Source organism: Siphateles boraxobius, unplaced genomic scaffold (genome assembly GCF_051911475.1).
Source record: "Siphateles boraxobius isolate OS27281-9 unplaced genomic scaffold, OSU_SipBor_1 55, whole genome shotgun sequence".
In the NCBI taxonomy this organism is placed as follows: Eukaryota; Metazoa; Chordata; class Actinopteri; order Cypriniformes; family Leuciscidae; genus Siphateles; species Siphateles boraxobius.
Window position 1 is genome coordinate 1,762,561 of NW_027509181.1, and position 17,552 is coordinate 1,780,112.

Consider the following 17,552-nt stretch of genomic DNA (forward strand, 5'->3'; position numbering starts at 1 on the left):
GTCCAGCAGAGCTGCAGACTAGCCATTAATCAGAGTGTGCCCCATCAGATTTTTGAGCCAAATGCATTTTGAATGTAGCTTCCAAAAGACAAAAATGAATGATATATTTTTTTACATTTGATACGATCACACAGGTGTGATTAGAACGTTTAGTGCGGCACGTTAAATGCTAAATTCAAATCTGTGTTCACTCTTTGGATGGCGCTAGAGACGGATGAGCTCATCTGTCATGAATCACAACCATAGATCAGAACTGTTCAGTGTTTTTAACCATATAATGTGTGATATTGTAAATTTCTGATATTTAAATATATGTACAATGGTTTCCTATCAAAAGCTACACTTGATGTGTTTCATAACGCTATTGAGAACGGCTTTTGTTCAACCGGTTGTGAAGCACATATGGCAAACACACCAAGAGTTTTGCCTAAATAACCTCTAATGGTGACTCCATTGGAATCTGCGCTCTCAAGAGGCTATAAATAGATGTGAAGCGGATGCGCCCTGAGGTTTCTTTGTCTTCAGAGACTGCTTTGTGTGCTGAGTGTGCTGCTGTTTGCTCACTTTTCCATCCTATCCGCTGAGAACGAGGGGAATTAGAATTGTTAGGCAGTATTCACGTTGTTCTTGCCCTCAAGGGGGACATGTACGAGCACTGCAAGTTATTTCCTATCAGAGAGCTCCACTCTAAGCTTGCTTTCTTTCAAGCGGATGTATCTGTAACAATTGCAAAATTATTATTTATATTGAACAATTACTTGAGGAGACTGTTTTTTCTATGGTTTACAGCCTATCTGTTTTCTTCACTGAACAAATACCTTGTATAATTGATCAAATACATGCTTTTGCCAAAAGTTTTAGGACATCTGCCTTTACATGCACATGAACCTTAATGACATCCCATTCTTAATCCGTAGGGTTTAATATGGAGTTGACTAGGGCTGAACGATTATGGAAAATAATCTAATTGCGATTTTTTTTAACCAATATTGCGATTGAATATGCTATTACTTTAAGTTCTTTACCTTCTGTATTAGTCGACAAAGACAAGCAATAAATCATTGTACAGTAGGGATGGGAATCTTTAGGCAGCTCATGATCCAATCTAATTTTTTTCTTATTAATTAATCTTAATAACACTTAAAATAGGTATTTAATTACATGTGTAAATATATATATATATATATATATATATATATATATATATATATATATATATATAAACACATTTAATTAAACCAATTATTTAATTAAACCAATTACATGTTAAGAATTTTAAATGGGCTATAAACTAATATAGCTTCAAAATATAAAAGCTAGTAAATAAAGAGGAACAAAAAAAAAACATTACAAGCAATAAACAAAGAGTGCTTTCAGTATTTAAAAGTAGGCTGTCTGAACGTTTTCCATTCAAGAGGTGGAGTGATTTTCCCCCTATACTATAAGCTGCATTCACAACCTAAACCACACGTCCTGTTGGTTTAAGATATAATTGACCGTGTTTACATTAATTTCGCGTCAAAAGCATTTTGAGATGCAAGTAGCCTACATTTAACCAATGAGTCGCTCACAGCTGCACGAGCACTCTTCACAAAGCGCGCATAAGCATTTTAAAACGAAAGCAGCTTTCTCAGTGATTTTCATATTTTTAATATATAAGCCAACTGCATTCCAAAAGACATAAATAATGCCTTTGTGGAGCATTTGTAAAGAAAATTCCGGCGGCCAAGACCGCGCACAGCAAGAGTAACATCAAAGCGGCAAAACCTGTGCAATGAAGCCCGCGACTGTCCTTGTAATTCGCTTAAACCCCGAACTTTATTAAAGCTTATTTTTCGGAAGGTTCGAGCGGTGTCGTGTGTGTGTGTGTGTGTGTGAGAGAGAGAGAGAGAGAGAGAGAGAGCGAGAGAGAGAGAGAGAGAGATTAGAAGCAAGCAGAATACGTTATTTCTAAAGCACGCGCAGCGTCATCACGCATCTGTGTTTAAAAACTAAGCTCAGACTCGATTCTGAAATTCTCTGAATCAATCCAGAATTGTTGGGGAGAGAATAAATAACACTATCAAATACATAAAAAATAAACTGTTCTTTCCTTTATGCCAGGCCTCAAGTTGATGCTTGGTCTGCAGAGTGCTTTTCTCTCGCGTGTCACGTGACCAGTGTAATCGCAGCTTTTGCGGTTACAAAATCGCATTTCATCATATCGCAATATTATCGCAAATGCAATTAATCGTTCAGCCCTAGAGTTGACCCACCCTTTGCAGCTATAACAGCTTCAATTCTTTTGGGAAGGCTTTCCACAAGTTTATGGGAATTTTTGACCATTCTTCTAGAAGTGTACTTGTGAGGTCAGGCACTAATGTTGGACGAAAGGCCTGGCTCGCAGTCTCTGCTCTAATTAATCCCAAAAGTGTTCTTTCGGGTTGAGGTCAGGACTCTATGCAGGCTAGTCAAGTTCCTCCACACCAAACTCGCTCATCCATGTCTTTATGGACCTTGCTTTATGCACAGGTGCGCAGTCATGTTGGAACAGGAAGGGGCCATCCTCAAAAGGTTCCCACAAAGTTGGGAGCATGAAATTGTCCAAAATGTCTTGGAATGTTGAAGCATTAAGAGTTCCTTTTACTGGAACTAAGGGGCCAAGCCCAACTCCTGAAAAACAACCCCCCACCATAATCCCCCTCCACCAAACTTTACACTTGGGACAATGTAGTCAGGCAAGTACCGTTCTCCTGGCAACTGCCAAACCCAGACCATTGGATTGCCAGACAGAGAAGAGTGATTCGCCACTCCAGAAAACATGTCCAGTGGCGGCGTGCTTTACACCATTGTGTCCGACGCTTTTGCATTGCACTTGGTGAAGGCATGGATGCAGTTGCTCGGCCATGGAAACCCCCGTTCTCTCTACGCACTGTTCTTGAGTTAATCTGACATCAACCCCATAACCACCGCTAGCAACTCCCGCCGGGGGATGCAGTAGTTTATTTCTGGGCGACTAAGGCTGCAACTATAGTAGGCCTCCACTCACTCCACAAGGAACTTGTCCAGGACAGGAGCATCGATGAGAGCGGTCCCTTTCAACAGTCCCATTTAGCTCTCGAAAGGCCGCCGCACAGTCTTCAAACCACCCAAACCTCCGGCCCTGGTTTGTCCGCTGATGTAAGGGGCTGGCGATGGTTGCTCTGATGAACCTCCTGTAATAGGAGGCAAGGCCCAGGAAGCTCCGCAGCTCAGTGATGTTGGTTGATTGGGGCCAGTCGCCACCTCGGCCACCTTTGTTGGGTCGGTAGCTACCCCGCTCTCACTGACCACGTCCCCCAGGAATTGCGTCTGGCGTGTGAGCATGTTGCACTTGGTCGTGTTCAATCGCAACCCGGCACTACGAATGGCTGTCAGGACCCTTCGTGAGCTGTGGACAGCCTGGTCAAAGTCTCTGGCATGGACCAACAGATTGTCCAAGTAAACCACACAGCGGTACGGGGAATGTCTTTAAAGACCCGCTCTATCAGCCTCTCAAAGGTGGCTGGAGCATTACACAGTCCAAAGGGCAACACTTTAAACTGTCACAGTCCTTGCCCTATGGCAGGGCTATTCAATTAGCTTCATTAGAGGGCCGGATTATTACATCGAAAAGTTGAGGTGGGCCGGTGGGTTTTGCTTATTTATTGAAACGTAACAGTATCAATAAGTTTGCTAAAGTAAACATAAAAGTATTGTATTTACTTGGAAATGTGGTACCCAACAGTATGCAGATTTAACAGACCATAATAAATAACTTATTTACTGCTATGTACAAATATATGAATTATACAAGATCGTAGCTATTGGTAAGAATTATTTAATTAATAATTATTATAGGCTTAAATTAAAATATTCTGGCAGTGAGACTTCGTAACCATATAAAACCATGCATGGCTACTCACTCACTCCCACTGTATAATAAATGCCTAAACAGGAAAAAACTATACACAAAATTAATTATTTATCTAGCCCCCTAATAAATCTAATTCAATATAAATGACTACAACATTGTATTCAATATAAATATTCCACATTTCTGCCCAAACTATATGGTAAATTACTACAGTAGGCTACATTCATGGTAAATGTTTGTAAGGCTGGTGATTAGGGATTTATAGTCATCTAACTTCGATCATGGCACAATGTTTCTGCTATTTACCTCATCAGTCGTGTTAGGAATGTTGAGGCTGTTTCATCCGATTTAAAACTAGTTAAAATCATTGAGTGATTTTTGGTTTGTAACAGAGAATTGTGTCAGATTGAAACGCTTCTCACTGGATGTCGCAACGCTGTTTAATAATAGTGTCCGGGACCGGGAGTAAACGCAACTCCTTTAAGCTTGCGTTCCATTATCCACTAGGCCGTGCTGTGTAGTTCGAAGTAAACTAGTGAAACACCTGAAAACAGCGCTATTTGTTCTTACTGACCGAGAAACAGCTTCAGATGATTCAGTGACAGAACAGTCCGAACGAATCCGAATCGTTTCAGAGCGTTTTGCAAGCGAGTTTGGCCAATTCATGGAAAGGAAATAATCGAACCAATGATGAATTCACGAATGATTGATATCGCTGGTTCAGTCGACAGAAATATGGGACACACACATAATTGCTTAAACATTCGGACTGAAAACGTTTCTGTTTTAACCATATATCTAACCAAATTTAGCCGCACCGCCAGGAAAAGAGGAGGAGGGAGGTTGGGGTGCCCTCGGGCCGGATGGAGATGATTGGCGGGCCGGACCTGGCCCGCGGGCCGCCAATTGAATATCCCGGCCCTATGGTAAACACAGTTTCGGGGCCGGGCCTCTGTCGCCAGCTCCACTTGCTAATACCTGCTGTGCAAGTCCAAAGAGTTGAACCAACAGGATTCAGCTACATAACCTAACGCATCGTCAATGTGCAGCAGTGGGTATGAGTCCTTGTGGGTGACCACATTTAGTCGCTGAGAGTCCATGCAAGGGCGCCACCCCCCGTTTTCTTCAGCACCATAACCATGGGTGTGGCCCAGGGACTGTCCGAGGGCTCAATAATGCCATTAGCTGCCATATTTCGCATAATTTCATCAGCAGCCTGGTGCTTGGCGAGAGGCAGTCTATGGGTGCGCAAGCAAATGGGGGCAGCGGGGCCAATGTCATTGTGATGCTGCACCAGAGCTGTCCTGGTACAGTCCTCCTCTCGGGCTGCAAAAATGTCCACAAAGTTTCTCAATTGGCATTGTAAATGCTCCTGCTGCGGTGCACTCAGATGCTCACTGCTTCGCCAACCCCACCTCTTCAACAGCAGCAACAGTTTCAGGAGGGGGAGGGGGGTGGGGGGGTGTCGGCGGATGGTCGGCGGAGCAGTCTCTGCAGCTCTCGAGGGAGCCTCCTACACGTCGACACATGCTCCCCAGTGGGACAAAAATTCCAAGCAAACAATGCACTCATTTCTAATATCGCCAAGCTAGAACTCGTGGCTTGTCTGGCTCATCCTCACCACCACAGACAACATTTTCTTCCCAGGCATTACTGTCCTTTCATCCGTGACGGTGAGCAGTTAGGTATTGGTTGGGCTCCAGTCCTCCGGGAGAGGACCGGCCATTCCTGACAACAGTCCTTTCCGTAGCAAGCAAATGGTGGACCCTGTATCCACCAGGGCCCTGCAGGGCTGCCCTTAAACAACACAGTCACAGGTACAGTCCTCTGGCAAACCCGCAGCGCCCAACAGTAGGGCAGTCATTGTGGAGGGGTGCTGAAGAACGGGGTGAGGGTGCCCTCACTGCCTCACTATGAGGTCGTTTCCTGGGGGTGATGTTACCGGGGGCTTGGGGCAGGGTAGTCCCTGGCGAAATTCCCTGGTTCTCCGCAGCAGTAGCAGCGGGCTAGCCTCAACCTCTGTCGGGGGGTTTAACTCCTCAGTCCACCTCCCGTTCGGCAGCTCTCATCAGATGACGCTGGGGTGGAGATCAACCTGTCGCCGGCCCAGCCTGTAGCACGTCCTCAGTTCGTTCAGCCTCTTACTCAGATCTTAGGGTGACAACAGGCAGACATGTTGGTGGAGGTGTAAGACCCCACAGGAAAGCATAAAGGCTCAGCTCTTCCCTCGCTGCAGCCTGGAAGGTAGGGTAGCCCTTCCGGGCGTAAACCCGGATGTCAGCACCCACACTGATTTCCAGCACCCACACTTTCCTTCACGTCGACATCGGTTAGTCAGCTCCTCCCTGCTCTGTTCTGCGGAGATTCTCTGCTCGAAGCGGCGGTTGAGAGCAGGGGTTAGGGCCTGGAGATCACACCGCTCCTCAGGAGACAGATCGATGAGGACCTCGAGCGCGGGACACTCCAAGGCGAGGGCCAAGTGAATCGCTGTCTCCTCACAGCATATATCGTGGTAGCTTAGCGGGCGATCGTGTGAGGGGGCCCAGCCGGGCATTGATTTGGAGTGTCGGTGTGACTGCTGGAAGTTTGTTCTGTCTGAAACTAGGAGAGTGGTACACTGTCCGGTGAACGCTGGCGCCATCAGGCCGGTGCGGAGCCCTGCTCCTCGGCCTCGTCTCGTTCGTCAAATGCTGTAGCATGATGCTGTTCTCTTGAATGGCACGCTCTAATTGTCCCATACTTCGCTCCATAACGGCGTCTTCTAAACAGCCTAAATCCAACTTCTGACAGCACTGTAATAACTGGCAGTTATTCGGTAGAATGTAGGGGCTGACCGGAGTTAAGCTACGTTATTGTACTTTTAGTAAGCTAATTGCTAACGCAAAATACGAGCACTCATGTCCCATATACCACACGACCATCAGTGTCTCTGTGAGTGAAGCATCGGTACAGCAAACCAGGAGGAGGCAGTACCGTCTTCTTTCTCCTTTTATTCTCAACACAGAATAAGAACTACACAGGCAAGGCCCTATCGCAGAGTCCCTCCCCTACTCCATGACGGTGAGAACCCCATTTTTACAAAAGGCAGTAAATATACCAAGCCCACCCGAAATAACTTGAACATTAACACACGTAACTTTGCTAACACAAAAACCCAACCATCTTGCTTAAATAACGCATAAATCAACTCCAAACAAACAATTATCTATAATGCACCTGACTACTAGCGCTGACTGCCGGGTCATTACAATGTGTACGATTCAGTATCTAAGTTGATATCTCTCTTGATAGAGAGGTGGTTTGGTTTCTGAGTAGGAGATGCGCAGAGATGGCAACATGCTGTTCAATTTGTGATCGTGCTGTGCTTATTCCATTAATTTGTGTATCATATCGTACAAGGTTTAAATAATTTAAATATACATATCATATAGCAGAAGATGCGTATGATGTAGTATTTGAGATGATATTAGTCTTGCCAAGCTCTGATTTCTGAGAGATGCACTCGTAGACAGCAACGCGACTTCAATTTGTGCCCATTTTATTTATGAAGTTTCACTCTCACTCATTCACTTCACACAGTCATTTTTGCATAGAGATTTTAGATGTTTATGTTGGCTATAATATCGTACTTTCCCCTGGCTCCATCCCACAGCTCCATCCCACACTCGTAGACAGCAACGCGACTTCAATTTGTGCTCATTTTATTTATAAAGTTTCACTCTCACTCATTCACTTTCACACAGTCGTTGTTGCATAGAGATTTTAGATGTTTATGTTGGCTATAATATCGTACTTTCCCCTGGCTCACCTGTTATCTAGTAAACACGAGTGACTGTCAGTATCAGCCGAATATATTCGGCATAATTATTCGTTATAAGGTATTTGGCTTCGGGCACACCCCTATTGCTATGGTCACTATGGAGAAGCATCTGTGGTTCAACCTCATGGATATCAAGGAGAGGGATAAGGTATTCCTACCTGATGCCCCTGTGACGCCTTCCAGCCTATTTGGCGAATCTGTTAATATGGTTGTCACAGAGGCGACTTCTTTAAGACTGCAAGGGAAGCTCAGCTTCCCCTGTATAATGTCAAAAAATAATGATCAAATATGTACTATTGTGTTAATATTTTATTGACTAAAAATGCGTTAGAACAAGTTAATCTCGAAGACGAGTTCGTTCAGAATCAGCAACGTATAGCAGGTCGGCTGACTCGATTTCCCTCTCATACAGTGTCGTAGCATCACAGTGCATTTCCCTATGGCATTTCCCCATTGAAGCTGAGCGTCCATTGACTTCAATGGGGCTGCTTAGAACAGTTTTTTTCAGTGCTTCGAAACTAGACGGTCATTGGATAAATGCTGCGATTATGTCCCACCCACGGACGCTCAGCGTCTCTAAGGTGAATAGAGAAGTGGGCTGGCCTGGAGTCCGGGCGTCTGCGTGATGATTGGAGGATCTGTCGAAAGACTGCATCGCCTTTTGACTGACAGCTATTTTGTACTATACGAAGTCTCAGTCCCATCGCGGATTTCTCAAGTGTAGTCAAAAGACAAACTGCTGCAACCTATTTCTTGATATTTGCGTGCGAAATTACCAATTTTCATTTATATATTTCACAGTTACACACCACATCCCTTGTTTGAGTTTTAGTGAGTTTAATAAAATTTTTTTGATCGTCATTCATTCATTCATTCATTCATATAGTAGGCAAGGCTAGCGTGGGTGAAACTGCACACAATGTCAGACCGTGCTAATATTGTCGACCTGATTTTGGCGAAGTCATTTGAAAGTCTTCCTTACGTGGAAAAGCTTAAAATTAAACAAAAAGGCAGATCAACACCTAAGATTGATTTAGTGCAAAAAATAGGGAAAAATAATAGGTCCTTTCAGCTCTCCTGGTATGACATTATTAGCTGGCTGACTGGAAGTGCTGTGACAAATAAAATGTACTGCTGGCCATGCCTCTTAATGAAACCATCTCACGGATGTGTTGTTTGGTCAAAGGTGGGGTTTGAAAACTGTCTAACTATGACAGAGCATATAAATGACAAGAAAAGAGCCATGAACATGTGAGTGCATGTGCAAGATTAAGTTGCATGGGCAGGATCAGGGTTGAGCATGCAATCAATAAAGGTGCTGGCATTCAAGTGGCTAAACATAATGAAACAGTAAAAAAAAAACAGGGCCTTCCTAAACCGCCTTATTGATGTGACATCCTTGCTTGGCCGGCAGGAGCTGTCATTTAGGGGACATGATGAGAGTAGTGAATCATCCAACAAGGGGAATTACATGGAGTTCACAGAAACATTAGCTAAATATGACTCTGTCCTGTCCATACAATTTGAGTGCTCAACTGTGTTTTCTGGTATGTCCCATACTATTCAAAATGACTTGATCTCTGCTCTTGCAGCCACCGTTTCTGATCAGATCAGAGATGAAATTCAGGATGCTCCCTTTTTTGGATGGCAGGTGGACGAAACAACTGATATATCCTGTCGTGCCCAACTCTCTGTCATTTTTCGCTATGTGGATAGTGCAGGTAAAATTCAGGAGTGCTTAATTGGATTTTTTGATGTTTTTGAGGGGCGAGATGCTCAGTCCGTTTTTGATGTATTAAATGAGAACATGCAGGGCTACAATTTTAAGGATAAGCTTGTGGCACAGACCTATGATGGAGCGGCTTTCATGGCTTCAGCTCTCAATGGTCTGCAAGCCAAAGTGAAAGCAATAGCCCCCAGTGGAATGTTTGTGCATTGCTATGCACACAGACTGAATCTGGTGCTGTCACAGGGGGCTAAATGCTTAGCCTGACTACGTCAGACTTCCTACTTCCGCTAATTTCATTTCGCTCCTGTAGTCAGTCTGAGATAGCAGCCTATCTTTCTGTTTTCCACCGGCCTGAAAACAGCCTGGCCAATCAACGAACAGAGGGCGGGCTGAAAGCCGTGACGTAGTCGGTAAGCGCCGTGTTTAAGATTAGGTCAGGGAAATCGAAAACGACCGCTGATATGGAGACGCGGATGCAATTGGCTCTGTTGTGGAGAATATTCCCGGCATTAGCAAACTGAAGCCCGAACACGAAGAGTGTGTATTAAACATTTTGAATGGAGGTGATGTTGTGGCCCTACTCCCTTTGGGAAAAGTTTAATTTATCAACTATTACCGATCGTCAGCGAGAGACTGGGGAGCCTTTTGACAGGTCAGTGTCTCTTTTCTTTTCCAGGTCTTAAATACCGTAAAACTTCAAATAATAGCCCGGGCTTTTATTTGCCCAAATCGTCGAACTGCACCGGCTTGTACTTGAGATAGGCGTCTAACTTATATGAGACAGGCCTTTATAGTTGAGATGTTGTTCATTGAGATGTTGTTCCTAGAGTCTATAATCTCTAAAAATCTCCAAATGCTCCACGTGAAACCGCGGTCTTCCGACCTCTTACTATCTTGTCGATTGATTTTTATGAATATGCGCGAGGGAGAGAGAGCAAGACAGCGCTCGTGTTGTTTGTAGACGTGGGAGTGCGCGCGCGCGGCCGGGGCTCTCTCTCTCTCTCTCTCTCTGCTCGTTTGTGCCCTGTCAAGCGCAGCAGTCATTCTATTACATCACTCACAGATCAAAAAAGTCGTTTACAGCCATGTTCACTCGGGTATTTCGCTCGCATCATCAAGTGTTTACAGTGGAAGTTCGATCATAGATTTGAGTTCGATGCATGATGTCTGTGGTTCGATGCGGCTGTGTCGGCGCATAACATGCGTCATAAACAAACTTATCTGATTGGCTTACGGGTAACCAATGATTTTAAACTTCAGTACGCGCCCCCTAGCGAGAGAGAAAACACTTCTCTATTATGCTATCCCAGACTCTGTGTACGAAGCAAAGTGAAGTAGCAGAGTCTGGTATTACCAGGCTACTAAATGCTTGCCTGAGTGCAGAATTTTTTTTGCATCACTCTCTGGGTTTGCCAATTTTTTTTCAAAATCCACAAAGAGGACGTCTTTTCTGGAGTCTGTAGGCTGTTCAAGGTTGCCCAGAAACGCTCCTACTCGATGGAATTTCACATCACGGATAGTGAGCACTGTGGCAAACAACTATGATGGCCTCCTGCAGACATTTGATAACATCATTGCAGATACGACAATGGATGATGATACACTGGATTGTGCCAAAGGCTTTGTGAGGAAACTGGAGGATTTTGAGTTTGTGTTCATGTTGTACACATATGAACAAATCTTCTCTGAGACTGCTGTGGTCTTTGACATTGTTCAGCAGAGGGCGATGGATGTTCTCTACTGCAAGAAAATAATTGAGTCTCTTCTTGCATTTGTCAAAGAGAAGAGGTCAGAGGGGGCTTTCCAAACTGTTTATGCCAAAACAGCAGATCTCACATCAGACCCAAGAGATGAGCCAATGAGAAAGCGCCGTCTGACCCAATTGCAGGACCCACAAAAGCGCTACAGAAATCTGTACATGGCGATCCTTGATAACATCTTGGAGCAGATTCCTCGATGTTTTTCAAATTTGGAAAGTATGCTCTTCTAAGAATTAGTCAATCCAGGGAAATTTGATGACATGAGGCAAGTATTTCCAGAGGAGGCCTTCCAAAGTGTCCTGAAAAGTTATGGCCATCACTTTGATTCAGGGAGACTGAGGTCTGAACTTCAAGTCCTGTATTCAGATCAGGACTTGCAGGGTAACAGGGGAAAGCTGTGTGATTACTTGGTGTTCCTTAAAAACATGGAGTTGGACCGTGCAATGCCTCAGCTTTACAAACTGTTCTCATTAGTGGCAACAATTGGAGCTACATCTGCAGGTGTAGAAAGGAGCTTCTCCTGTTTAAAGCAGCTCAAGTCCTACACCTGTAACACAATGGGCCAAGGCCGTTTAAGCAGCCTAGCTCTGCTGGCCATTGAGAGGACACTGGTCAAGTCACTGGAAAAGACGCCTAGTTGGTACGACAGGGTCACAGAGCATTTTCTTGAAAAGGAACGCAGGGCAGAATTTACGTTTAAATAAATGGACAATTCTATGATGTAGGCTGAAAATGAGCTTCCCCTCTTTGAGAGACCAGCAGCCGCCACTGGGTTGTCAGTAGGTACCGAGAGGCCAAGAGAAACGCAGAAGTTTTTATTAATTTTCATCCCTGCCGTGCTCAAGGCTCGGGGCTGTCGGCCACCCAACCTGGTCCAACTCCTCTATGGAGAGAAGCCCCAAAGCAGAGTGTGACATATCGTGCGCCCCTTGGGAGAGACTAGAGGAGCAGCTTGCCGTGCTAAGCAACCCAAGATGAAGCCAGACCTAAGATTGGTCCTTATCGCAAGAAGAAGCCCTGAGGCTTATGCGCCCGGGACAATAGGAGTGTGCCCCCCTCTTTCAGCAAAGAATAGAAGCTCCTTTCTAGCACCCTCAGGGGATTGCTGTCCAGTCACCAGCGAAATGTAACATGTTCAGTCGTTTCCTGTCATGTTTCAGGACACCGAACATTTAACATCGCCCCAGAAAAACGAAGTGTCAAAAAAGTGGACACAAGAGTTGTAATCTCTGTGGGACAAAGGGGCCGTAGAACATGTTCCCCTCTCAGACAGAGAGTCTGGCTACTACATTCAGTACTTTTTGTTTCCCAAGAAAGATGGGGGGTTGCGTCCAATTTTACATCTTTGTGGTTTGAACCATTTTCCCCAGACATACAAGTTAAAAATGCTAACAATCAAAATGATTGTGTCTCAGATACAATCCACGGGTTGGTTTATTACGACCAATCTCGTAAATTCTGCTGCAACACAGGAAGTTCCTGAGGTTTACTTTTGGGGATGAAGCTTCCACTCTCGGGTTCTTCCATTCGGCATTGCCTTGTCACCCTGCACATACACAAAATGTATGGATGCAGAACTGGCTCCTTTGCGGGCATCCGCATTTTGAATTGCATAGATGACTGGCTGATTTTGGATCAGTCTCAAGAGCTTGCACTATTCTAAGCACTAGGGCTCCCTTTTGAAAGATGATGTACTACCCTTCATGGGATTTAGCCATAGTGCTCGAGGGCCTTTTGAGCCACTAGAGCCAGCTCCTGTCAAGCTTCTGACTCTAAAGATGGGTTTTCTCATGGCTATTACTTCTCTAAAGAGAATTAGGGATTTGCAGGCTCTGTGGGTCTCGCCATTCTGCTTAGACTTTCCCCCTGGACTGGTCAAAGCTATTTGCCAGTGGCGTAAGTCAGAGTAACTTTTCATACGCTGTAAGGCCACAACTGGGAGGCAGCTGCCAGCAAGCATACTATGTCACATTGGCTGAGCGATGCCATTGCCCTAGCCTACGAAGTGTGCCATCATGCTTCGCCTCTAGAAGTTAGGGCCCATTCTACTAGGAGTTGCATCATCCAAGGCTTTGGCAAGAGGCACCCTTGCAACAAGTATGAGATGTGTTAGGCTGATCCTCTCTGCACACATTTATCAGGTTCTATAGTTTGGATGTTGATGCTCTCATGTCCTTGAGTCAACATCCCAAGCTCACGTCTGAGACCTCTCCAACATTTGTGTGCACACACTACACAACCTTGTGGGGTCCAGACACTTCCAGTGCAGCTGCGTTGTTATTCTCATTCCCATTAGCGTTATGAAGCATTTCATTCACAAATACGTCATATTACAAAAGTAAAAATGGCTGCGAATGTAAAGTAAAAGCAGGTATAAACAGTACAGATATAACATTTGCAATGATGAGATTTTAAGCATGAAATCTTCAAATCAGTTTAAAAACAAGAAATTTAATTTTAATCAATTGTATGCAAACACCACATAAAAAGTATCTGTAAGAAGGCAAATATCTAATTGTGTCTTGGACCTTTTGATTTTCTCTAGTTCATCGGCTTGGGCAGAGAAAGCTACACGTCTTCGCTCAGTTGTGTCTAATGTGCTGCCCCTTGATGTACACCAATCCTGCCCATTATCTCCAGGGTTCTTGCCCCCTTCTGGAGCTGACTGTCTGGTGTCATCTTTCTGCCTTGAGAGTGTAAGCCATGATTTACTTTCCTTCACCAATGCCTTAGGCCACATCTCCAGCCTGCTTAAAAAAGGTGGATATCTCCTACTTATTGGTGCCCTGGGAGAGAGCTTCTACATGGGTGCTCCAGGGCTGTACATCCCTGTGGTCCCTCTGGATGAGTCTCAGGTCTGTGCTAGCCTGAAGGCCAGTGGATATGAGCTGTTGCAGCTTTGTATTTACCACCTGCCACCAGATATGAAGGTGGGGGTAGATGATGTCACTGGTGTGTTCTTTGCAAAAGCCAAGAAAGCATAAACATTTTAGTTGAAGAATACATGAATTGGAAAGGTAGGGAATTAATGTATGCTCTTTATATTGCTTCACTTTTACTGTAAAACTTTTATCTTTACTGTTAAAAGATATTGAAAACAATCATATTGTTATACACAGCTGAATTCACCTCATTCACTGCAGATAAACTGCAAAAGTTAAACTGCGAATGCACAATGATTGCTAATGTTTGATTTCACTCGTTAAGCTAAACAGCTAAATTCACCTCATTCATTGCTGCTAAACTTGCCAAAAGTCCCTTTTTTAAATATTTTTTATTTTAAAGATAATTTTGCAAAATCCAAATAAGCATTACATATCTTTATTGAAAAGGGTTTAAACAATATTTTTCATGCTTGTTCAGTGAACCATAAACAATTATTACACATGCACCTGTTGAACACTCCTTAATACACTAACAGTTTTTACAGAGGTAGACACTAAAGATGAAGCTTAGGATAGTGTTACAGGGAGACCGAAAGGACAGCTAATCGTACCATGTGTAACCATATGTCTCCCCAGATGTGTTTGAGAACTTGTAAATGTCTTGGTAGAAAAGTGGGATAACATCTTACAGCAACTGTCAAATCTGGTGCAGTCCATGAGGATATGTATACTGTAATACATAAAGCAGATAGTAGCTACACCAGATACTGACATTTATTTTTGACCCTCCCTTTATTCAGGGATTCATTTAATTTCTGTTTGTCAAATGTCTGTGAAACTTTTTCAATTTATGTCTCAGTTGTTGAATACAATTTCACATTTCATACAAATACTTACATGTTAATATTTGCTTGAAATAAAAGCATTTGAAAGTGTAGACGTTTCATTTTTTTTAATGAGTTTAGTATTGCCAGTCTCTCTCTTGAATATCATACTTGACAGTTCATTAACCCTCTATAAATGAATTATGATAAGCTGAGTCAGGATTTTTGTTTTTACCATTTTTATTCTCCAGGCATGAAAAAACCCCAAATGTTAATGATTTTTTCTTTTCTTTCTTTTAACACTTTCCGCTATTGATGGAAATTTCCGGCAATTCGTGTTAACTGTTACACAGTATGGGTGTATTACGCATCTTCTTAATCAGTACATAGCTTCATAATAATAATTAAAACAAGTGAACAAAATGATCTAAGTAAACAGGAAGGTGTGGAGAGAATGTAGATCAAAATATCACAAGGAAAAATGTTGTTGCCCATGCCATGAGGTAGGCTATACAGTTGCACAAGCATGGAGATGATGATGATTTAGCGTACTTGTTTATTTACTCTAATTTATTTTATAATTTACTTGATTTTATCACGGGAAATGACGCATGCAAAATCTAAATCTCTGTCATTATTTTACGAGCAATTGTTGATAAAGAAAATGTACACAGTATTGGAAATATTTACATTTCAAACCATGAAGGCGAGCTGGTATATATCACACAAGCAATGTGCAAACTTTGTTCTAGAGTTATGCCAGTGAAAAAGCCTCAAACCTCAGTCATTTATTCACTACAGAAAGTGAAAGTAAAAACATCTGACGCTTCATTAACAGTGCATAGAGACAGTGAGAGCTAAATCTAGCTACTTCAGTGCGCTGGTAACGGTATCAGGGTTTTTCCTGCATAGACAATTATGAGGCGGCCGTCTCCGTCAAATTTCGTTTTCGCCTCTCGACAAAACTCGGACAGACAGTCACGTGCTCATATACACTTTATCCACCGTGACAGTTCTGTCGCGATTCCCGCTTGTGTCCATTCTCTAACCGTGTAGTTTGCCGATAGTGCTGCACGGATCATAATCCGCGGGTCGAGTAATAAAAACTTTCCATTCAATCGAGGGTGGATGACAGCTAAATGAGTGTAATAAAGACACGGAACTCCCATCATGGTACCTAATGTACGGACGGTAACAAAGTTGCGCTGTTGAGTCTCGCGCAGATAACATTAATTATAGTTAAGAAACCTACACACGACCAGAGTGCTGTTTTCCTGAATGCCATCACGATTGAAACCGAGATATTAATTTCATAACAGTTCAATAAACAAATAGTTAAAATTAAGTTACTTACATTTTTAGACTGTTTTTGTTCTGTTTTAGCAGCGAAAATAGTTCCAAACAACAGAACCATATCGCGTCTCACAGCAACACTCATCCATGATTCATTACTGAATCATTCAGCGTTTTGAACTAATCACTTGAGTCAAAGATTCAATTGCCCATTATTAAACCGCCTCATTCTGAATCAATCAGCCGTTTGAACGAATCGTTTACATTAATGACTCAATGACTCGCTCATTAAGACGGCCGCCTGCCGCCTCCTACTGGCGGTTTAGTTTCAAACTATCATTCTTTTCAACATTCCTTGTATATTCAAAAAATATTCAAAATAATCTCATTTAATACAGTTATAATTTTTCAATGTAAATTATTTAATTTGATTGGTAACAGCCTAGTGTCTTATTATTTTAATTGAATGTATTGATAAAATGTAAGAATTTTAAATGAAATTTAGAGCATACATTAAATAAAATTAGGGGGAAAATGCCCTTTATAAAGGTACAAAAAATTGTTCTGATAAGAGTGTTTTCAAAAATGAAACATTGACAATAAGTTTAAAGGGAGTAAAGCCTCTGTTTAGGCTATAAAGAAAATGTAATTTTGCCAAAAGAAGAACTTTTAATTTAAATAAATGTTATTTGTGTGATATGTTACCATATTATCATGCTTAATTGAATAATTGTAATGTGATGATCAGATGCAGATATCTAAATCAAAGAATATGGGGGGTTGGCGGGTGGATTATTATTTATTTTGAACAACAGATACGAGTGACTCAAAGTGCACCAGATTACTGAATTTATCTTTAAAATGTACAAAATGTTCTCACGGGGGGGGCATGCCCCCGGACCCCCCTAGTGTTACAATTTTACCACCTCCGCCTCATTTTGAGCCAGGAAAAACCCTGGGTATATAACTGTCTTCATTTATTTTCTTAATTTTCTTGTGGCCCATAAGTAGTGAAAAAATGAGAAGAGAAGTATTGTGGGTTAAATAAGTTGTTTTTGAAATGAGGAGTAAGCTAATCAAACTAATCTTTTATTTTCCTCAAAGCTCATCGGTTATGGGCTGATGCGCAGTCAAAATATTGCGGGGCAAATTAATAGTAATATTAATTTAATAATGAAAGTAGTAGTAATTATAATAATAATTAAATACATTTATTGGAAATGTCAAATCCTCTTGATGAGGCCGATAGCTGATGCTGAACATTTTCTGATCATTGTCTATCGGCGCATCGCGTCTATCAGCTCATCTATCGGCACAACCTAGCACGGGAGTTATCGAGGGACCCTTCAACAAGTGATTGGATATGC

At 42.7% G+C, this 17,552-nt stretch overlaps 1 protein-coding gene across 1 annotated transcript in view; it reads left to right on the forward strand.

Annotated features, from left to right (window-relative positions):
• Positions 1–15,003, forward strand: part of pnmt (phenylethanolamine N-methyltransferase) — a 35,504-nt gene extending 20,501 nt beyond the window's left edge. The window contains exon 3 of the mRNA XM_077205776.1: positions 13,729–15,003. Within this exon, the coding sequence (XP_077061891.1) occupies positions 13,729–14,167 (439 nt within the window). The 3' untranslated portion in view covers positions 14,168–15,003. The remainder of the gene's footprint in view (positions 1–13,728) is intronic.
• The last annotated feature ends 2,549 nt before the right edge of the window (positions 15,004–17,552 follow it).